The 23286-nt window shown below is 44.3% G+C and overlaps 1 protein-coding gene and 1 non-coding gene across 2 annotated transcripts; one reads left to right on the top strand and one right to left on the bottom strand.

Moving 5' to 3' along the window:
- Positions 1 to 587: 587 nt before the first annotated feature.
- RNASEL (ribonuclease L) lies at positions 588 to 22742 on the top strand. The gene is made up of 7 exons (XM_069546224.1): positions 588 to 719; positions 3989 to 5648; positions 12889 to 12974; positions 14394 to 14599; positions 15483 to 15615; positions 17729 to 17859; positions 18521 to 22742. Exons 2-7 carry the CDS (start codon positions 4175 to 4177, stop codon positions 18663 to 18665), a joined length of 2175 nt encoding a protein of 724 aa, XP_069402325.1. The 5' UTR covers positions 588 to 719; positions 3989 to 4174; the 3' UTR covers positions 18666 to 22742.
- On the bottom strand, positions 19591 to 19663 carry TRNAC-ACA (transfer RNA cysteine (anticodon ACA)). The gene has a single exon. It is a non-coding gene; the product is annotated as a tRNA-Cys (tRNA).
- Positions 22743 to 23286: the final 544 nt, after the last annotated feature.

Genomic DNA, 23286 nt, shown 5'->3' with positions numbered 1-23286 from the left:
GTCGCAACATCATTCAACTACCTGCCTGAGGTCACCCAGCAGAACAGCCACAGCTCTGGACTGCCAGCTTGGTGCCATTTCCAGAGCGCCCCGGTGAGTGAGGGAGCTTGGGCTTTGGGCTCACCCAGCTTTTCTGAGCGTTGGTTTCATCATCAGCAGTATTATTAGGGGTTGACTGGGTACATATCTCTTGTGAAGCAATAAACAAAGTGCCGGGCACCCAGTCAGTGCTCAATAAATGTTTAATTACCGTTCATTTCCCTTAAGAAGATATGGGATTTGGAACAACATGGTCGAGATGGAACTAGATGCTGTGACCTGAAAGGCGGCAGGCCTAGCGGCAGGATGCATGCGGCCTCCCTGCCCCCTCCCTGCCTCGGGCTCCTTAGTCCATGGGATTCTGCAGGCAAGGATACTGGAGTGGGTTGCCATTTCTTCCTCCAGGGGATCTTCCCGACCCAGGGATCGAACCCACGCCTCCTGCATTGCAGGCAGATTCTTTACTGTTTGAGCCGCCGGGGAAGCCCTAAGAGGCTACTAGCTCAGGCCGCCGCTGCCGAGTGTGGGCGTGGTCAGCGTTCCCTCCTCCTCCTGTCATTCTCCGGACTCCGCCCCGCGGGCTCCGTTCCCAGGAGAGGTTGTTTTCCTGCTGGCAACAGTATTTGACGGTTAGATGCCGCCAGAGGAATGACTGAAGAGGAGGCATCTGCGTTTAGAAGGTAGGATACGCAGAGGGAGGAGAGCTGGGAAAGCTTGAGAAGGTGTTGTCTTTGAAGGATTCCTCGGGCTTTGGGGACTGGAGGTGAAGTGGGTGTGAAACTGGGGGAGGGGAAGGAGCACACGGAGGCAGCCGGCCAGTCCCAGGGGACCCTTTGCACCTAAGCCCTTCTGAGATTTCCAGGGTTCTGTCATAATCCACACATTACTTAAAGTGTCTGTGTGTATCAGGCTCCTCTGATCGTGTGGGGAAAATGAAACTGAAAGCGGGACTCGACTTTCGCAAGGCTTTTGTTGAGCTGTTTTTATTTTCTACTCTGAAGGTTTACTCGGATTTCTTTCATTATTATTATTATTATTATTATTCCCTGGAGCAGGAAATGGCAACCCAGTACTCTTGCCTGGAAAATTCCACGGACAGAGAAGCCTGGTGGGCTACAGGCCATGGAGTCTTACTACTATCAATTTTTTTTTCCCGTTTCCTCATAAGTTAGTCCAAGGTGTGGTGTTCTTAAATGATAGTATTACTTTGAAGTTAGCAGTTGGAGGAAGCGCCTGGAATAAGTAAAAGAGCAGAGAAGAAAAGAAGTTTGTAGAAACCCTGAATCCTCCAGGTTTCTTTGAGCTTCTTTCTTTCCTTGATCTTTTCCAGCCCACCTCCCATTCATTGTCGCTAAAGGTGTTTACACAAACATTTGATCCAAAGAGTTCATTGCTGGGTGACTGTGCTCCCGCTGCACATTTGGTTAGCTCTCTGAGGGTAGAGGCTTTGAGACTGTCAGGCAGGTGGGACTGCTGAAAAATGGTTGCTTTGTGATTTTTGTAGCAGCTACTGCTAAGTCACTTCAGTCATGTCCGACTCTGTGCAACCCCATAAACGGCAGCCCACCAGGCTCCCCCGTCCCTGGGATTCTCCAGGCAAGAACACTGGAGTGGGTTGCCATTTCCTTCTCCAAGAACAAAAGCTGCTGCTACTAAGTCACTTTGTAGCAGAAGCAGTTATAAACATTCAGGTAAGTTTGCTGCCCTCTGCTGTCTGAATTGTATCTAAATTGCTCAGATCTGATGGAATAAATTGACCCCTCATAGGTTCCCTATTTGTGTAGCATGTAAAGCACTGGGTGGGAAGAACGGGGTGTGTTAAAGTTTTTTTTTTTTTCTTTTCATAAAGTGATGTAAAAAAAAATAAAAAATAAAAAATAAAGTGATGTAATTAGCTCTACCATTTATTGAAGGCCTAATATTTTACCCTCTCCCTACTTCTGCTGCTGCTGCTAAGTCGCTTCAGTTGTGTCTGACTCTGTGTGACCCCATAGATGGCAGCCCACCAGGCTCCCCCGTCCCTGGGATTCTCTAGGCAAGAATACGAGTGGGTTGCCGTTTCCTTCTCCAGTGCATGAAAGTGAAAAGTCGAAGTGAAGTCGCTCAGTCATGTCCGACTCTTCGCGGCCCCATGGACTGCAGCCTACCAGGCTCCTCTGTCCATGGGATTTTCCAGGCAAGAGTGCTGGAGTGGGGTGCCATTGCCTTCTCCCTACTTAAGTACACTTTATATGGGGGACTGTATTTTTTGTCATCCCTATTTGAGGGAACAGAAAATTCAGACTCAATAATCTAAGGTTACACAATTAGGAAGAGTCTAGAGTTACACAACAGTACCCCACTCCAGCACTCTTGCCTGGAAAATCCCATGGGCAGAGGAGCCTGGCAGGCTGCAGTCCGTGGGGTAGGTAAGAGTCCGACACGACTGAGGGACTTCGCTTTTCACTTTCCTGCATTGGAGAAGGAAATGGCACCCCACTCCAGTGTTCTTGCCTGGAGACTCCCAGGGACGGGGGAGCCTGGTGGGCCGCTGCCTATGGGGTCGCACAGAGTCGGACGCGACTGGAGTGATGCAGCAGCAGCAGAGTTACACACCCAGGGGCCAAACTTGGATCTTGCAGAGGTGGGGGTTCGAGTGCTTCCCCTGCTCCAGGAGGCCCCCGCTCTGGGACCCAATGCCAGATGACTCGAGTTGGAGCTGATGTAATAATAATAGAAATAAAGCGCACAATAACTGTTATGCCCTGAGCCATCGCCAAACCCACCCCTGCCCCACCCCCAGGCCATGGAAAAATTGTCTTCCACAAAACTGGTCCCTGGTGCCCGAAAGTCTGGGGACTGCTGCTCACTCTACACTACTTTGAATAGGAGTGTACAATTTTGCACTTGCAAAGAGCCAGGAATGGACTGAGCATGCTCAACCAGAAATGCAGATTGATGAAAAACACATTTTTTCTTATTAAGTAAGGCTTCTGGTTTTTTTAAGAGGCCATTTATTTCTAATAAGAGTGTGTTTATATGGCATTGGAAAAAAATGTATTAATATAGGTTGAGAATCTTAAAAACAATCATAGCCTTTGACTGGTCATTCAGTTCTTTGAAATCAATTGTAAGAATTCTATTATAAGATCTATCATAAGAAAACAAGATAAAATAAGCTAAATTTGCTGTAACATTATTTAGAATTGTGAAAAAAAATCTAATTTTGAAACTCTTGTTTAAAAGTTACTTTAAAAATCTGCTCAGTAGTAGGGAACTGAAACACCTCTCTGATGGTCTATTGCAGACATTAAAATATTTTAAAATACTTTGTAATAACATAGGACATTATTTATAATTAAGGTATTAAATGAAAGGAAGCCAAATGCAAAGTTACAGATCATGAGCCCAACTATTTTAAAAAATAATTTATAGACTGTACTAACTATGCCTGTTTCTAAGCAGTGGGAGAATAGAGTAATACTTTTCTTGCTTACAATTTACATATATTTATGTTGTTGTTGCTTTTCAGTTGCTAAGTTGTGGCTGACTTAGCCACTTGTGACACCCTGGACTGCAGCACACCAGGCTCTTCTGTCCTTCATTGTCTCCCAGAGCTTGCTCAAATACATGTCCATTGAGTCAGTGATGCTATCTAACCGTCTCATCCTCTGTTGCCCCCTTCTCCTCCTGCCCTCAATCTTTCCCAACATCAGGGTCTTTTCCAATGAGTCGGCTCTTCACATCAGGTGGCCAAATTATTGGAGCTTCAGCTTCAGCATTAGTCCTTCCAATGAATATTCAGGATTGAACCCCATGAACAGTATGAAAAGACATATATTTATAATATTCTATAATTAAAAAATTATATAATAGATGTATTTTGAAAACATTGCTAGTAAAATTAATATATCTAATTCGAATGTTTTCTCACTCTTATAACACTACAAATTACCTCTCTCATCTCCAGGTGAAAATTCAGAAGACCCCAAGAGTATTGTGCCTCCTCATACTGGTGGTCTGTAGCCAGACAATTCCTATTTCCGCTGACAGGAGTTTCTAAGCGTTCCATGTCTCTTTGATCAAACCCAAGGAGATAAGTTTTCATTTTCTCAAAGAGAAGGCAAGAAAGTTGTAGCCAGTGGTATATACCATCATGGAGACTGAGAGCCATAACAACCCTCAGGAAAGACCCACACCCTCTAGTAATGGGAAGGCTTCAAAGGATGACAATCATTTGTTGATTAAAGCTGTTAAAGATGAAGACATTGAGTTGGTCCAGCAACTGCTAGAAAGAGGGGCTGATGTCAATTTCCAGGAAGAATGGGGCTGGTCGCCTTTGCATAATGCAGTGCAAGTTGACAGAGAAGACATTGTGGATCTTCTGCTTAGTCATGGTGCTGAGCCTTGTCTGCGGAAGAAGAATGGCGCCACTCCCTTCATCATTGCTGGGATTGTCGGAAACGTGAAGTTGCTCAAACTATTACTTCCTAAAGTAGCAGATGTCAATGAGTGCGATGTTAATGGCTTCACCGCTTTCATGGAAGCTGCTGTGTATGGCAAAGTCGAAGCCTTAAGGTTCCTGTATAGCAATGGAGCAGAGGTGAATTTGCACAGAAAGACAATGGAGGATCAAGAGAGGATTAAGAAAGGAGGGGCCACTGCTCTCATGGATGCTGCTAGAAAAGGGCATGTAGATGTCGTGGAGATCCTCCTTCATGAGATGGGGGCGGATGTCAATGCCCAGGACAATAGGGGCAGAAATGCTTTGGTCTATGCTCTTCTGAACTCTGATGATGAGAAGGTGAAAGCCATTACTCGCCTTCTGCTGGACTGTAAGGTTGATGTCAATGTGAGGGGGGAGGGAAGGAAGACGCCACTGATCTTGGCAGTGGAAAAGAAGAACCTGGATCTGGTACAGATGCTTCTGGAACAAACAGGTATAGAGATCAATGACACAGACAGTGAGGGTAAAACAGCACTGCTGCTTGCTGTCGAGCTTAAGCTGAAGGCAATTGCCCAGTTGCTGTGTCACAAAGGAGCCAGCACAAAATGCGGGGACCTTGTCGCAATAGCGAAGCGCAATTATGACTCTGACCTTGCAAAGTTTCTTCGCCAGCATGGAGCCGTAGAAGACGTTTGCCCTCCCGCTACAGCCTGGAAGCCTCAGAGCTCACGTTGGGGGGTGGCCCTGAAACATCTCCACGGGATATACCGCCCTATGATAGGCAAACTTAAGATCTTTATTGATGAAGAATACAAAATCGCTGACACTTCTGAAGGGGGCATCTACCTGGGGTTCTATGAGGAACAAGAGGTAGCCGTGAAGCGGTTCTATGAAGGCAGCACACGGGGACAAAATGAAGTCTCTTGTTTGCAGAGCAACCGAGCCAACGGTCACGTGGTGACATTCTATGGCAGTGAGAGCGACGGGGGCTGTCTGTATGTGTGCCTTGCCCTGTGTGAGCACACGCTGGGGAAGCACTTGGCTGAGCACAGAGGAGAGGCTGTGCAAAACAAGGAAGATGAATTTGCCCGAAACATCCTCTCATCTCTGTTCAAGGCTGTTGAGGAACTACACCTGTCTGGATACACTCATCAGGATCTGGAACCACAGAACATCTTAATAGGTGAGTCGCCAGTCTTCTCTAGAAATGTAGGGTCTTTATTTATCAGAGAAACAGATTTTCATGGCAGAATAGGAAAGAACTACAGTCAGTGCGGATTGTTCAATTTGAGGATGAATGTAGCAAATCCGTAGATATAGCGGAGTTTCTCCTGCTACCAGGTAGAACCTGTATTATTCCATGTGGAGGTGAAGGAAGCTTATGGAATACCAGGCTAACTTTATGCTGCCCTTGGCAAATACAAATATGAATGTAGGTCTTGGATGGAGCCAACTCCAAGTTTGAATTCCTAGAGGAATCTGTAAGAAAGAGAATCTAGAAAGTGTGTTCCTTCAGACAAGGTGGCAGTTAATGGTGAATGTTGTGTGTGTGCTCAGTGACCGTGAAACTTAATGGCAAAATTGAGGTCAAACCTGGGACCCAGGATAAGATGTAACACTAGTGAAACACACTGCAAGCAGGCTGAACAAGTCAGTGTGCACTCTGGTAAACCAAGAGTGCACTACAGCAACGTTCAAGGAAGCAAGCAGAGCTGAGTATGAAGTCCAGGGGGCGAGGTGGTGCAGTAGTAAGAGCCTCGGCTTGGACTTCGCTGGTGGTCCAGTGGTTGAGAACCCGCCTGCCAATGCAGGGGACACACGTTTGATCCCTGGTCCAGGAAGATTCCACATGTCGCCGGGCAACTACGCCCATGTGCCACAACTACTGAAGCCCTTACTCTAGAACCTTACTCCACAGCAGGAGAAGTCACTGAAATGAGAAGCCCATGAACCAAAACTAGAGAGTAACTGCTGCTGTCCACAGCTAGAGAAAGCCCTCTTGCAGCAATGAAGACCCAGTGCAGCCAAACATAAATAATAATTTAGAAAGATCCTCAGCTTCAGCCAGGATTAGGGAGCCTTGCAGCCTAGTCCCACCACTTTGAAGTTTTGTAACCTCAAGCAAGTTGCTTAATTCTGTGAGTGTTGGTTTCCTCACTTGGGACTCCTTCATAACCTCCTTCATAATGTTGTTAACAAAGTCTAAGTGCTGTGTGTCAAATGGACAAGTCACCTGTACATGGTACGTGCCCAACAAAGGCCAGGTACTTATCTAGAGGGCTAAAGCAGAAGTAGATACCTAACCTACAGATATGCACTGAGTTTAAACTTGGTGTAAGGAACCAGGGCAAAAAGAAGGTGTGGGCATTTAGAGGCAGAGAGCAGTATATAAGGTACTGGAAGAGAGAAATAGGTACACATAAGATCTGGCTTTAGTTTGAGGACAGGTGCTCATGTCATTCCTTCCTGATTTTAAGCAACTTTGCTGGCGAGATGGACAAGGGCCAGAGTATGTACAACTCTACCTGCTGAGAAAGAGTCTTTGAGGTTCATTCAGGGGTGAGGACCTTCCCAATTCTACTTGCCGATCTTGATGCGAAAGGGTCACACATCACATTCTAAAGAAAAATAATTTCTGACTACCTATTCTTCAAAATTTCTAGCACCACTTCTTCCATTCCTAAGCTTGAACAATAAAGAATCGATTATATTTCTGCATCAAGGTGGTGAGCCTAATACATACTGCAGACTCTTCCCTGTATTAAATTCTTCAAATGATGGGAAAAGATTTTTAAGTGAATTTGTAATTAAAATCAACATTAAAAAAAGAATTCTTAGAGGACAAAATCCTTGAGGAATCATGGAGAGACTAAACATAGATAGGATGGGATTGAAGATTAGCATAGGAGCCCAGGACAAATGCGGAAAGCCACAGAAAAACATTACTCATGTAAGTGGGAAGAGTACAGAAAAGCACCACTCAAAAGCAATGGAAGCCAGAAACAGGGGAGAACCAAGGACCAGAGAGCAGGCAGATTGCTACCTCAGTAGAATCAGGAAGATCAAACCCTGGGCTTCCCCTCTCCCCTAGGGACCAAGCATCTGTGACAGGCCTTTCTGCCTGCAGACACGGGGACTGCTTGAGACATTGAGTCACTGATGATTTTAAGAGAAAGACTCAAATGTGTTCCTTTATATGGCTGAGAAATATTCCATTATATATATGTACCACGACTTCTTTATCCATTCAGCTGTTGGTAGACATTAGGTTGCTTCCATGTCCAAGCTATTATAAACAGTGCTGTGATGAACTTTGGAGTATATGTGTCTTTTTCAGTTATGGCTTCCTCAGGGTATGTGTCCAGTAGTGGGATTACTGGGTTGTAATGTAGTTTTATTCCTAGTTTTTAAAGGAGTCTCCATACTGTTCTGCATTGTTGCTGTATCAGTTTACATTCCCACCAACAGTGCAAGAGGATTCCCTTTCCTCCACACGCTCTTCAGCATTTATTGTTTGAAGTGGGGGGTGAGTGGGTGGGTGGCAAGGAGAGGGTGGGACGAATTGAGAGAGTAGCACATAACGTTACCATGAATAAAATAGAGAGCTAATGGGAAGTTGCTGTGTAATACAGGGAGCTCAACACAGTGCTCTGTGACAAGCTAGAGGGGCGGATGGGGTAAGATTGAAGAGGAAGAGATATAGGCATCACTGACTCAATGAACGTGAGTCTGAGTGAACTCCGGGAGTTGGTGATGGACAGGGAGGCCCGGTGTGCTGTGATTCTTGGGGTCACAAAGAGTCGGACACGACTGAGTGACTGAACTGAACTGATGACTGATTCACATTGTTTTAGGGCAGAAGCCAACACAATAGTGTAAAGCAATTATCTTCCAGTTAATAATAAATTTTAAAAAACTCATAAGAATTCAGAAAGAAAAAGAGAGAAACAAAGAGCTGTTATACACACAGGATGTCTGCCAAAGCAACAATTAAGTGGCATGGCCCGCTTACCCCAGAGCTTCACTGAAAAAAATGCAAAGGAGATCTGACAATGCTCTCATCCCTCCTCTGTGTTGGATGGCATTACAGAAGCAACTCACAGGATGTCAGGGGGTCTCAACTGCAACGTAAAACATACAGTCAAAAATCACCTAAGAGTTGCTGGTAGACTTCCCTGGTGGTTCTAGTGGTTGGGACCCCCTGCTTCCAATGCAGGGAACTGGGGTTCCATTCCTGGTTGGGGAACTAAAATCCTACATGCCACACAATGTGGCAAAAAAAAAAAAAAAATTATAAGAGTTGCTGATACTGAAAGATTGTTGCTGAACCATGAAAGACACCAGGATTCTTGGCCTCCGCAGGAGAAGAATTCAATCCGGGGCCAATGACAAGGTTGATCACTCAGAGCTTTTGTGTAATAAAGCTTTACTAAAGTATAAGAGATAGAGAAAGCTTCTGACATAGAGATCAGCAGGGGGCAGAAGGAGTGCCCCGCTGCTAGTCTTTAGCCGGATGTTATATAGCCACTAGCATTCTGCTAATTAGAGAAAGGAAATGTCTCAAAACTCAGAGACTGGCACCAGCCCCCTCATCCACAACACGCATTTTGAGATAACATTGGCATCAGGTGAGTCATCCTGGGTTATAAAACGATTGACATGAATCTTGAAGAAAGGCAGGTTTCCAAGTAAATATAGAGTTTCATTAACATAGATTAGGAGAACAACGTATGAGTAAAACATACTGGTTTGTCAAGAGGGTTCTGAGTCTTAGGCGGAAGCATCTTGAAGACAGAGTCTAGGGTAAATACATAGTTCATTAACATAGCTTAAGACAAATATTTCCATAAGAAAAATGCACTGGTTAGCTCAAGGTTTGAGAAAAGTTAAGTTCAGAAACACTGGGCTGGATGAAACACAAGCTGGAATCAAGATTGCCAGGAGAAATATCAGTAACCTCAGATATGCAGATGACACCACCCTTATGGCAGAAAGCGAAGAAGAACTAAACAGCCTCTTGATGAAAGTGAAAGAGGAGAGTGAAAAAGTTGGCTTAAAGCTCAACATTCAGAAAACTAAAATCATGGCATCTGGTCCCATCACTTCATAGCAAATAGATGGGGAAACAGTGGAAATAGTGGCTGACTATTTTTTGGGCTCCAAAATCACTGCAGATGGTGACTGCAGCCATGAAATTAAAAGACACTTGCTCCTTGGAAGAAAAGTTATGACCAACCTAGATAGCATATTGGAGAAGGCAATGGCACCCCACTCCAGTACTCTTGCCTGGAAAATCCCATGGATGGAGGAGCCTGGTGGGCTGCAGTCCATGGGGTTGCTAAGAGTTGGACACGACTGAGCGACTTCACTTTCACGCATTGGAGAAGGAAATGGCAACCCACTCCAGTGTTCTTGCCTGGAGAATCCCAGGGACGTGGGAGCCTGGTGGGCTGCCATCTATGGGGTCACACAGAGTCAGACATGACTGAAGAGACTTAGCAGCAGCAGCAGCAGCAGCAGCAGACAGCATATTAAAAAGCAGAGACATTACTTTGCCAACAAAGATCCATCTAGTCAAGGCCATGGTTTTTCCAGTAGTCATTTATGGATGTGAGAGTTGGACTATAAAGAAAGCTGAGTGCTGAAGAATTGATGCTTTTGAACTGTGGTGTTGGAGAAGACTCTTGAGAGTCCCTTGGACTGCAAGGAGATCCAACCAGTCCATCCTAAAGGAAATCAGTCCTGAATATTCATTAGATGGACTGATGCTGAAGCTGAAACTCTGATACTTTGGCCACCTGATGTGAAGAACTGACTCATTTGAAAAGTCCCTGATGTTGGGAAAGATTGAAGGTGGGAGGAGAAGGGGATGACAGAGGATGAGATGGTTGGATGGCATCATCGGCTCAATGGACATGAGTTTGAGTAAACTCCAGGAGTCGGTGATGGACAGGGAGGCCTGGCATGCTGTAGTCCATGGGGTCTCAAAGAGTTGGACATGACTGAGTGACTGAATTGAACTGAACTGAAGTTCAGGTGGAGCTAGGTGTCATCATGGCAACACAGAATTTTAAGAGAAACCGCTTTTTAAATTTGTATAGAGAAGGGAAAAAAATCTTAACCTTTGTAGTTTGTTTCCTCCTGCCACTTAAGAGAAATAAAAAAATGTCTGACACTTGCAGCCTATTTCCTCCATTTGGAAAACCCTGGTCTTCCTGCCTGTTACCCTCTTAATACCATGAAAGAGAGGCATCAGACAGGAGAATTTATACCCAAAGAAACATAACTATAACCAAGTATATAACTTTCCCATGGCTGTTGAAAGAAATTGTCACAAACTTGGTGCCTTAAAACAATAGGAATTTAATCTCCCATGGTTCTGGATGCCAGAAGTGTGAAACCAGTTCCACTGGCACAAAGTCAGGTGTCAGCAGGGCCGAAGTCCCTCTTGATGTCGTATACAGAAACTGGGTATAAGCTTTAAAATTTGTATAGCACTTTAACAATGTCTGTTGAAACTAAAAATAAAAAACTGGGCTCAGATGGTAAAGAAACTGCCTGCGATGCAGGAGACACAGGTTCAACTGCTGGATCGGGAAGATTCCCCTAGAGAAGGAAATTGCATCCCACTCCAGTATTTTTGCCTGGAAAATGCCATGGACAGAGGAGCCTTGATGGGCTACAATCCATGGGATCACAGAGTCAGACAGGACTGAGTGACTAACACTTTCACTTTTCATGGGGGGAAAAAAAAATCAAATGCTAGAAGAGATGTGAAGTGTCCCATTAAACACTTTCAAATTTCTGTAGCAGAAAACACAAAGTAGCTTAAATAAGTGAAGGGAATTATTGAAATAATTGAAAACAGTTTGTGATTTATGATGTGCACCCCATCTGCTCCTTCAGTCTCATTATAGACCACCTTCTGAGAATGCCAGCCCAGGCATTCTCCATGAATTCCTATCTGGAATTCTCTTTTCCCTTTCTTCCCCATTCCACTCACCTATCCAATTTCTACTGATCTTTTCTCTCTAGGCATCTCTTCCTTTTTTTTTGGCCTCACCCTGAGGCTTGCAGGATCTTAGTTCCCTGACCAGGGATTGATCCCATGCCCCTTACACTGGAAGTGTGGGGTCCTAACCACTGGGTCTCCAGAAAATTCCCTAGGCATCTCTTGCTTATTGAAAACTTCCCCCTCTCTATGCAGCCATGTAGCTCTTCTCATGGTAAACTTTTAGGGCATCCTGAACTTTTGGCTAGCATTTTCAAAACTGCAATTAATGTTTAGCCATGTATTTATTCCTTTACTATCGGTCCCCTTGCCCAGAGACTCTAAACTCTGCAGAGCAAGGACTGTGTTCTCCTACCTCGCCATCATTTTTTCTCTCACGAAACATTTGTTGAACAATTTGATGCATTTATTTTTGTGAGACTCTGGATTTCCCTACAATGCTGAAGTCCAAATTCATAATGAAAGGACTCTGAGCACACAATTGTACTGGCTGGTATCTGCGGTTAGCCAGCCTTCCTTCTCAGACTCCTTTAAGCCACCTCTTTGGGGACAAATCACCTTTCACTTTGTTCCCCACCTCTCTTATCCCTGTTTCTGAGGACTCAGTGGCTTCCTTCAAGGGAGGAAGATGCTGAAGGCGGGAGGGAGGCAACGATTCATTAGAAGCACGTGGTTGACTCGTGGTCACAGATGACAATGTCATAGTGGGCAGTGGAGTGGGCTTGATTTGGTAGAATGCTATGCTAAGGTGGTCTTGGATTTGGACCCTTCAGCTCTAGGGTCTAGTTGTTCTTCAGCTATAGGACATAACCGTAACTTCTGCCAGCAGCTTCTTTACAAATCTGTGCTCTTTGACCCCAGGAATTGCATGAAGGGGGAGCTGGCTATACTTATCCTCATGCTTCCCCAACCCGTGGCTTGGGATGAATAAAATGTAAATCTTGCTCTTGGCAGATACCAGTAGGTCAAAGAATGCAGTGCATGTGACTGTTTTGAAAAGTAAACAAGGCAGATATGAGCTCATCATTGACTTCCTCAGCCATAATGGATCGTACATTGAGTTACATATTTATGTAAATTAATTATAACATGGGGATTGAGGATTTTCTTTTTAAAAATGTATTTATATATTTTTAAATTGAAGGATAATTGCTTTACAATATTGTGTTGGTTTCTGCCAAACGTCAACATGAATCAGGCACAGTATACATGTCCCCTCCCTCTTGAACCGCCCACCCACCTCCCACCCTCTAGGTTGTTACAGAGCCCCAGTTTGAGTTCCCTGAGTCATAAGCAAATTCCCATTGGCTATCTATTTTACGTATGGTAATGTAAGTTTCCATGTTACCCTCTCCATACATGCTGCCCAGGAATAAGCAATTTCAATGCATCTCCACAAACTCTCCTTTAGATTCCAAGAATGGTGCTTGCCTGGCAGATTTTGATGAAAGCATCAAGGGGACTGGAGATCCACAGGAAATCAAGAGAGATCTAGAGGTAATTTCTAGAAACAGTTTTCTTTTCCATCTCTCTACTTCCTTATTCGTTCATTACCTGACTTCCTGTGGCCGATTAAAGGACGTTCCGATTTTGCCTAGGAAAGAAAGAAGTTTCAAGGCATTTCCCTGGTATGATGGCCCTCACTCCCTTGCAGACAACAGCATCTCTCTGGGTGGGTGTGGAGTTGGTCCTTGCTGTGGCAGTTTCTCTATCTCTTTGGATGTCTCTCTACCCTCACAGGCTAAATAACAAATACATTGAGCATGCCACATTTCTTGAAGAATTACCTCCAGGAGATTTCTCCAGAATAATTCCACAATTCCTATAGGAAGTATTTGCTGCCTGAAGACAAAGTAAATGAGATTTCTCTTCCCACTCTTCAAATTCATGTGCTAAACTCCTAGGAGGGCCAGATACTAAGGCCCTCTGAAGCACATGGGAATGATGGGATTGATTCCCAGCTCAAAAGAGACTATACTTGGCCCCACAGGTTAAGATCCTAAATAACTGTGTTCCCAGAGAGGAGACAAAGCAGGAGACATATAGCCTCTGTAGACCACAGCTCCTGGATAGACTCTGACCTGTTAGGGCAGCCCACCCCCCTGGAGTTCTCCAGGGTGCTGAACTTCCAACCCAATTGGTAAAGAGTTCTCCATCCATGCCTGGCCTTTCTGGCTCAGTGGCTCCAGATCTGAGCTCCTTCCCTGACTGGTGTCTTTCTTAGTGCAGAATTTCCTGTGCTGGTCTTCCCCCTAGTCTTTCTTCCCTGCTGTGTCCTGACTCCTGGGGTGTTCACTGTGTTCTTCTGGACCTGGTCTGGCTCTTTAGTCTCCTGCCTGACACAGGCCCAACCCAAAGTCCCTGTTCCGAGCCAGACTCTGAGCACCCCCTGCCGCTTGTTTAAAACCCTCTCCCTTTCCCTGGTTTATCTAAAAATTCTATCTGTACTTTGAGGTCTAGCTCAAACTCCTCTTCCTCTACGCAGTCTGCTCTGACAGCTCTGGCCTGGGATTATCTTTTGCTCCTTATAAACCTACACTTCCTTGAAGAGTTCTCCATGCCCAAGCCCATACCCAACCTGTGGGCTTCTTGAGATTCTACCCATTTTCTATTTGCTCATAGCCTGTGCCCCACCCTCCAAAGTTCCCCAAATAGAGTGCTAATTCATAAGCACTTTTAGCTTGGTTTATGGGCTTCGCTGGTGGCTTAGATGGTAAAGAATCTGCCTACAATTCAGGAGACCTGGGTTTGATCCCTGGGTGGGGAAGATCCCCCGGAGAAGGGAATGGCAACCCACTCCAGTATTCTTTCCTGGAGAATCTCATGGACAGAGGAGCCTCATGGGCTACAGTGCATGGGGTTGCAAAGAGTCAGACATGACTGAGTGACTTTCATTCACTCATGGCTTCTGTGCAGGCCCTGGGACTGCTGGTCCTGTATGTGGTAAACAAGGGAAACATTTCTTTTGAGAGGCTGAAGGATCTAAAAACTGAAGACTTGATTGCACATTCTCCAGATGAGGAAACTCGGGACCTCATTCAGCATCTGTTAGTCCCTGGGGACAATGTGAAGGGCCATCTGAGTGGCCTGCTGGCTCATCCCTTCTTTTGGAGTTGGGAGAGGTAAGGAAAACAGTGTATATTACAGGCCTCTAGGATGGAGATGGTGAGTGTATTAGTCAGGGCTCTTTATATTGGGTTGGCCAGAAAGTTCAATTGGGGTTTTCCGTAAGATGCTACTACAGAAGAACCACAAAGAACTTTTCAACCAACCTGATATATATACAAAATAAGGAAATGTCTCATGCAATATTGGGGCTGAGAAGTTCCACCATCTGCCCTCTTCAAGCTGGTGACCCAGGAAAGCCAGTTGTATAATTTAGTCTGAATTCAAAGGCATGGGAACCAGGAGAGCTGAAGATGCAGATTCCAGTAAAGGTCTGAAGGCCTGAGAACTCGGAGAACTGAGGGCAAGAGTAGAACCATGTCCCAGCCAAAGTGATCAGCAGGGAGGGGGCAAATTTCCCCTTTCATTCTGTTCAGACCACCCATAGATTGGATGATGCCCACTCGCACTGGGAAGGGCTGTCTGCTTCACTGGTTCAAATGCTAATCTCCTCTGGAAACGTCCCCACAGACACACCCAGAGTAATATTTAATCTGAGTGCTGTGTGTGTGGTTGGTGAAATTAACAGATGAAATTGACCATCATGGTGAGGTGGGCAAGAGTCAGGCTGGGAATCAGCAGACGCAGGCTTTTCTCTCAGCTTGGAATTTCCTGGGAGGACATCACTGGAGGAGTGACTTAACTTCTCTGGATCTGATTTTCTCCACTGAAGAACAGAAAAATGATTCGGGCAAGAAGAGACAGCGAGAGCTCTCCTATTGTGCAGATTGTTTAGAGACATGCTGTTACTACTCTTATCAAATGCCGAAATCTAATAGTTTTCTCTTTCTGGGAAAAGTGGGAAGGGTGGAATGATCATGATCATTCTGTTATTCTCAGCCGCTTCCGGACCCTCCGGGATGTGGGAAATGAATCTGACATCAAAACACGAAATACTTGTAGCAAGATCCTCCGGCTTCTGCAACCTGAAACATCTGAACTTTCCACAAGTTTTAACCAGTGGACAGAAAAGGTATGAACAACTCCTATGGTGTGGGAGTTATTCCAGGAATAAGAATCTGTGTCGTGTGTTATGTTGGTTTTCCTCTTTTTTATACTATGAACCTGGTTCAACCAAGGGGTAAGAGGGGTTTTCCTTGCCCTCCTCCCATCCCAGACCCCCTCAGCTCTCTGGGTCTCTGCTCCAGGCCAGGTCCTCCTGAGATACTCATCTAGGCTCCTCGTTAGGATGGACTTGTCACAGCCCAGAAGCCTTTTCGTCTTCTGTGACTCTTTCTCTCAAGCCTTGTTTTCTGAGTGAGGTCTGACTAATAATTCTATTTCCACTGTGACAAGAGCAGCTGATTAAATAGAGTTTAGTCCAAGGGAGGTACTTCCATGGGGGCATTTCCATCCAGGGAGACTGGCTGCCTCTGATGCCAGTGCACAGCCCAGCGTTGAGCATCCACACACCCACACTTACTTTCTGGATGAGAAAACAGAGAAACAAAAAACAATCATCTTTCAAATTCCTTCTCTTCCAGAGAAGGTCCACCCAACTTGAACTCAATATAGCGGAACATGGGCTTCCCAGGTGGCACTAATAGTAAAGAACCTGCCTGCCAATGCAGGAGACACAAGGGACGTGGGTTTGATCCCTGGGTTGGGAAGATCCTCTGAAGGAAGGCATGGCAACCCACTTCAGTATTCTTGCCTGGAGAATCCCATGGACAGAGGAGCCTGGCAGGCTGCAGTCCATAGGGCCGTACAGAGTCAGACATGACTGAAGCAACTTAGCACACATGCACCTATAGTGGAGCATAATAATTAATCACTCATTCAGTCCAACTGGCACTATCAGACTTTTCACTGTTATTAATTAGCAGACATCTGTCAAATACCAGTATGTGTTAGGACCATGCAAGGTCATGGATATACAAAGCAGAGTATAGTATCCAAGTGGGGCTGAGAGATCTACAGAAGGGATGGCTGTGGGATACATGCTGGGTACCCCTGAGGCATAAGCAGAGCATTATGGGAAAATCCATAACTCTCGTCTTTGAGTGGGACCAACATCTTCCATATCTTGGACCTGATGTAGGACTCTACTTCTCCCATACCTCCTTGTCTCTGGGTTCTCGTTTTGCTTTCCTTGACTTGTCTGCCTCTAGACCACACATCACACTCATAATTGCTGCCTTAACATCTGTCTTTCCCACTACCCAGTAAGTTCTGCAAGGAACTGATAGTACCACCCAGGCAGCCTTCTAGTCACCAGTTACTCTTCCTAAGGGACCCTCTGGCTTCATGCTTGTTGCATCTTATTCTCTTACTCCAAACTATTTCTAAATATCAGAACTATCTACAAAGAGTGTGAGCACAAATAGATAGCCAGTGGGAATTTGCTGTATGATGCAGGGAGCTCAGACCAGGTGCTCTGTGACAACCTAGAGGGGTGGGAAGGGGTGGAGGTGGGACGGAGGTTCAAGAGGGAGGGGACATATGTATATACTTATAGCTGATCCATGTTGCTGTATGGCAGAAACTAACACAATACTATAAAGCATTCATCCTCCAATTAAAAATTTAAAAAATAAATGAAAAAAAAAGTGAGAGCACAAAGAGAAAGGAATTACTAATATGAGAGCAGCTGCGGGACAAGGAGAAATATGTAACCTTTGGAACCATAACTACAAACAAAACAAAGAACAGCCACACTCACTATGGCAGTGGCTGCAAGGCCTGGTCTCAGTCAGGACAACTCTCTTTAAAGAGGCGATGTAATCAGCTATGAATTTGGAAAGGTGGTCACAGGCTAGCAGTACTGTATAGTGTAATGAGCCAATTTCCTCATGCAGTAACCAACGATTTCCTAAACCGTGTTTTACTGGAGTTAATTTCTATGAAAATAATTCTCTTGGAAAATAGATACACAAATTTAAAGTTATTTATAGTCCCACATCCAAATACAACCACAATTAGCATTATGGTGTACAGTGTTTACTTCCATTCTTTTCTATTAATTTGCTTTATTAATTAGTGGTAATTTTGGCCTATATTCAAATTTGTATTCTGCCTTTTTGTATTAACCTTCTATCAGGATTTATTTTGTGTTGTTACCACATTTTTGTGTAATTTTTTTTTAGGTTGATGAATTTGTGATGGAAAAAATGAATGAATTTTATAAAAAAGGAAATACCTATCAGAACACTGTAGGTGACCTGCTGAAGTTCATTCGGAATTTGGGAGAGCACATTAATGAACGAAAGAATATAGAGTAAGAACTGTTTTCCCATATAAGTCATATATGAGATGAGAATAATTTAAAAATCCCAGTTCTAAGTTTACACCTGCTATTCGATAGAAAGAAGAAAACTTATTTTGATGAGGGGACAGTCATTCCTCCCTTCTGTTTGGAAAAGGCCCACCACAAGGGTCTTATAGTCCATGATGGACGTTCCCATCAGCTTCTTGTCTTCCTTTCCAGTTTTTGTGGAGCCTGCTTGAGCAGAAGGCTAGCGACTCTTATGAGAAGAAGCACAGGAGACTGGGTGGCTGGGTAAAACAAATGTACAGTGTAAGTGTAGCCCCATGTTAATTCAGTTAGCTTTTGCTACCAAAAACCTCAGTTGCAGACTCACCCAAAGTTTGCACTTTTCAGGGCTCTTTTGGATTTCAGCATTGTAGATAAGAGATTGTAGCATTGTATTATCTCCATTTTATGGATAATAATACTGAGGTGCAAAAAAACTTAAGTTGCCAAAATTTACTGTTAGTTGAACAGTCAGGAGATGAATCTTGCTCTGTCAGATTCCAAAGGCTTTATTTATTTTGCTATAGACACCAGGGAAGCAAAAAATATTTCCAGGGCCATATTCTGTAAAAGGGAGGATGCAGAGTTTGGGCAGGCATATCAAAATATTTCTGTTTCATTTCAGGATGAAGTCAAAAATTGGAGAACCTTCCCAGTATTTTCAGGAGAAATTTCCAGATCTGGTTATGTATGTCTATAAGAAACTACAGAACACAGAATATGCAAAGCATTTTCCAAAAAATCTCAATCTGAACAAAGCCAACGTGTGATGGAATTGGTGGTGGTGAGCAGGCTGGCCAGCCCTACTGCCTTTTGAATTCAGGGAGGTACAATTTTGCTGTGTGAGTCACAACTCTCTGGGCCTCTTGATTTTTTTATTTTTATTTTTTGGCCATGCCATGCAGCACGTGGGATCTTGTTTCTCCCACCAGGGATTGAACCTGGGCCTTCTGCAATGGAAGTGTGGAGTCCCAGCCATTGGACCACCAGGGAATTCCCTGGGCCTCTTGACTAACCTGGTTGCTTGTGAGTGATGAATTGGATAGCCGATGTGTCAATTCCTGGTGCAGTGCTCAACATTCTCCACATTTACAACAACAACAACAACAACAAAAAGCATATGCTCAAACTCCTGTGATCCTTAGTAAAGCTTAGTGGCAGGAGCTGAGAGGGCATCCTGCTAAGATGGCATCCTCTTGCCAATTACACCAAAGGAGTGAGTTCCTAGACCCCTAATGCTTTATTTTTACATCAATTATCTCATGTAATTCTTCCAACAACCTTACAAGATAGGATTAATGTCTGCATTTAGGAACTGAAGAGCCTGACAGACTCAGGGAGTTTGAACAACTTGACCCAGCTTATACAGCCTGCACAGAGTGCTGTATAAATAGATGTGGAGTTACTGTTAACTCTCACTCGGTCACCTTATAACTTAATGACTAGCTCAGAGCTCTTCTTCATGAAACCCAAAAAGAATAGGTCAAAGGGACTCTAGGTGGTTCATTCATTCCATGCATTCATTCATTAATATTTGTTGAGCTCTAACTAGTATGTCTGAAAGTAAAAGCGAAGTCGTTCAGTGGTGTCCGACTCTTTGAGACCTCATGGACTGTAGCCTACAACGCTCCTCCATCCATGGGATTTTCCAGGCAAGAGTACTGTAGTGGGTTGCCATTTCCTTCTCCAGAGGATCTTCCCAACCCAGGGATCGAACCTGGGTCTCCTGCATTGTAGGCAGATGCTCTACCATCTGAGCCACCGGGGAAGTCCAACTGGTATGTCTAAGCACCAATTATATGAACTGCATCCCTTCTAGAATCACCTGTGCTGGTTTCCTATAACCTAAGGCAGTATTTTTGAACTGTTGACAATCTTGCCCTTCAGGGGCTATTTGGCAGTTAAAATGGCTATCCGAGCAGAGGGTAGGGGGTGGTACTGGCGTTCTAGTAGGTAGAGGACAGGGATGCTGCTGAATGGTCTATGATATGCACAGGACAGCACCCCCCCCAAACAGAATTATCCAGCCTAAAATATCAGTGGCTCTGAGGATGAGAAACTCTGCATTAAGAGGCTGTGACACCTCTGAACTGGCTGGGAGCCTAGGACTATGGAGTGTGTGGCCCACTTCACGAAGGAGTGACCAGAGTTTGATGTCTTGCTTTAGGATCTGCAATGAGACAGCACCAGGGTCACCTCCTCAGGAAGTCCTCTGAAGCCCCTCACTTTCCCGACTCTGAGTGTCCTGTCTGCTCCCTAGCACCCACAGCCACCCCAGAGCATGCTTCTCTCCACCCAGAGCCTGGTTCTTCCTCTCTGGAATCTAAGCTCCTTAGGGCCTATGATATGTTGATGTGTGTCATTACAGCCTAGCAAAGTGTCTGCCACGTGGCAGTGATCAATAATTATTCACTGAAAAATGAACGACCCATCTTATAGATGAGTAATATTTGTAGATGACATTTTGATGGTGTTTTATAATTTATAAATTACACCTGCATATTTTATCTTTTAGTTTTAAAAATAATCCTATAAGGTAAGTGTTATGATCCTCATTTTGCAGATGAGGAAACTAAGGTTAGAGACAGATTGATTTACTCTAATGCATAGGAAATGTGACTGCCTCGATCTGAAAGGATTTTCTGGCATGAAGTCTTATTTCTTTCTATTTATCCTCACTGGCCTGAGGTACTGCGGTTCATGGGGTCACAAAGAGTTGGACACGACTGAGTGACTGACCTGACCTGAACTGAACTGAATCCTCACTGTGGTGGTGAGGATGAAGCTTTGTAATGAGAGGACTGGGGAAGAACATGTCTCTTAGGTTCTTTTTAAAAAAGGATGTGGGGACTTCCCTAGTGGTCCAGTGGTTAAGAACCTGCCTGCTAATGCTGGGAACAGGGGTTTGATCCCTGGGCCAGGAAGATTCCACAAGCCAAGGGGCAACTAAGCTCCTCATTATTGTGTGCCACAACTACTGAGCCTGTGCTCTAAAGCCCACGCCATAACTAGAGAAAGCCCAGAGCAATGAAGATCCAGCACGGCCATACATAAACAGATAAATTAAAAATTTAAAAATACATACATAAAAAGAAGGTGGTCTCTCTATAGCTCAGGGAACTCAACTCAGTGCTCTGTGGTGATCTAAATGGGAAGGAAATCCAAGGAAGAGGGGATATATGTGTATACATATAGCCGACCCACTTTGCTGTGCAGTAGAAACTAACACAACACTGTAAGGCAACTGTATACCAATAAAAAGAAATAAAAAATAAAAAGGAGATGTATCGACTTCCCCGGTTGTCCAGAGGTTAAAACTCTGTGCTTCCAATGCAGGGGGCACAGGTTTGATCCCTGGATAGGGAACTAAGGTCCTACATGCCTCATGGCACAGCCAATAGATAAATTAAAAAATACTAAAAGGAGATGGTCTAAAACAAGTGTTATGAAATGAAATTAACAAGTGCTGGAAGAAACTTGACTTCTCTTTAAGGTTTCAGGAGCAGTAGTTTTAAGTTTTAAAAGTAAGATTTGATTTTCTGATTTGTAGTCAGTATCTAGATATGACAATCAAATGTCCATTAGTAAAATTCAGTAAAACTTTGAATTATCTAAATGTCTGATTTTCTGAGTGACATTTCCACTTTAGAAAGCGGTGATATCTACAGTAGGAAATGCTCAATGATTAACTCCTGGGTAAATTTTAAGAAAAGCATTCTGCTCTTTAGTAATGGGAGAAGGAACCTAATTTTAGCCCTCCATTAATCTGGGACACCCTGGGTGTCCTTGTAGAAAAAGATCTGATCATTTTTCTCCCTGCTTTAATCCTCTAAGGGTTTCTGTGGATATGCTACAAATATTTCTGATTCAGTTGCCATTATCACAAACATTTAGTGGAGCTTGTAGTTCATGTTAGGTACTGTGTTAGGCACCGTGATTCTGTGCATGGACTTGTCAAGCAGAGGTGCCCGTTACACAGAGATGAGGGGAGCTTGCCTGCCTAGAATGCACTAAACAAGCAACATAAGAGAGAAAATTATGTTAAGAATAACCATTACCACCTCTTGAGCACCTACAGCTTTCTAGAGCCAAATACTTTTACATATGACATCCCGAAACACACATGACATTGCCATAAGATGCAATTATTCCCATTTTATAGAAGACGCAACTAATGCTCAGAAAGGATTGCTAAGTATGGGTAGTAAGTGGAAGAGCCAAGGTGCAAACGCGGTTCTGCAAGTCCACAGAGTGTGGTTTTTCTGGACAGCCAAAGATGGCTTTTCATCATCTAATCCTCAGCTACAGGAGTTCAGCTAGGCTGGGTGGTCACTGTGAGGATGTGTCTCGGGGCTTTTCATCCATTCCTTCATTGAGCCTAGGAGGTCAAAATTACCCATGACCTTCAGAGCAACCAAATCCAGTGGTCCTTTCCTGTCTTCATCAAGCTTACACCACAGCTGATTCAGTATAACTGTTCTTTTGCCCATGCCTCTGTCTTCCTTAGCACCCTCAGCATCACACTCACCTACTTTCCCTCCCCACTGGTTGTTCCTGCACACTGTCCTTTGCCAGCTAGCTCCTCCTCTGCTCAAACGCTAAACACTGAGTGTCCCCAAATTAATCCTCAAGCAAGTCACTCTTTTCTCTTTCCCTGGAGTGTTTAAGAGCCATGACTAGTATCGTCATAAACAGGCAGATGATATCCATGTTCTGAAATTTATCCACCTAATTGCCTACAAATTATCCGTCTTTTGCTTCTCTTTTCCCCGTGCCCCCGCATCCAGTCTATTAACAAGTCCAGTAGGTTCCTGCACCAAAATAAATTCTAAATCTGTTCACAGCCATTTGTGTCTACTGTGCTCTGACCATCATCGTTTCTCGTGTGGACTGAGTCATGAGCCTTGAAATTGGCTACTGTGCTTTCGTCCTCATGCTCCAATAATCTTTTATCCACAAAGTGATCTTGAAAAAACATGGGTCATATTGGATGAAAATCCTTCAGTGACTTTCCATGGCAGTTAGGATAAAACCCAGCTGTTGCCACCATATGCAGGGCCTTATGTGAGCGGACAGCACCTATATTATTGTGTTCGTTGCTTTGCTCTCTTACCTGGCAAGCTCGACTCCTCCCATACTGGCCTTGTCTATGTCCCTCAAGAATGCTGAGACCTTTGTCTCCTGGAGGGTGTGGCTCTTGTTCACTCCTCTGCCTGGAATTTGTATCTAGCTCCTTTTCATCATTTAGTTCTCAGCTACAGTGTCTGTACTTTGACGGGCCTTCCCCTTATCCAAAGTTGTTCATTACCGTTGCCATTTTTGAGGACACCATAGCACTATTTGAACATTATCTGAGATTATCAAATTTTTTTCACATTAAAAAAAAAACCT

This window comes from Ovis canadensis, chromosome 12 (genome assembly GCF_042477335.2).
Source record: "Ovis canadensis isolate MfBH-ARS-UI-01 breed Bighorn chromosome 12, ARS-UI_OviCan_v2, whole genome shotgun sequence".
Taxonomy (NCBI): domain Eukaryota; kingdom Metazoa; phylum Chordata; class Mammalia; order Artiodactyla; family Bovidae; genus Ovis; species Ovis canadensis.
The sequence above is the reverse complement of the archived record's forward strand: the minus strand, read 5'-3'. Positions and strand labels throughout refer to the sequence as shown.

Bases quoted from the DNA above. Each gene is read 5' to 3' on its own strand.
- RNASEL (XM_069546224.1), top strand. From the start codon at position 4,175: ATGGAGACTGAGAGCCATAACAACCCTCAGGAAAGACCCACACCCTCT. The intron at 15,616-17,728 runs GTATGAACAACT...ATTTTTTTTTAG, and splicing joins TTAACCAGTGGACAGAAAAG to GTTGATGAATTTGTGATGGA. The intron at 17,860-18,520 runs GTAAGAACTGTT...GTTTCATTTCAG, and splicing joins AATGAACGAAAGAATATAGA to GATGAAGTCAAAAATTGGAG.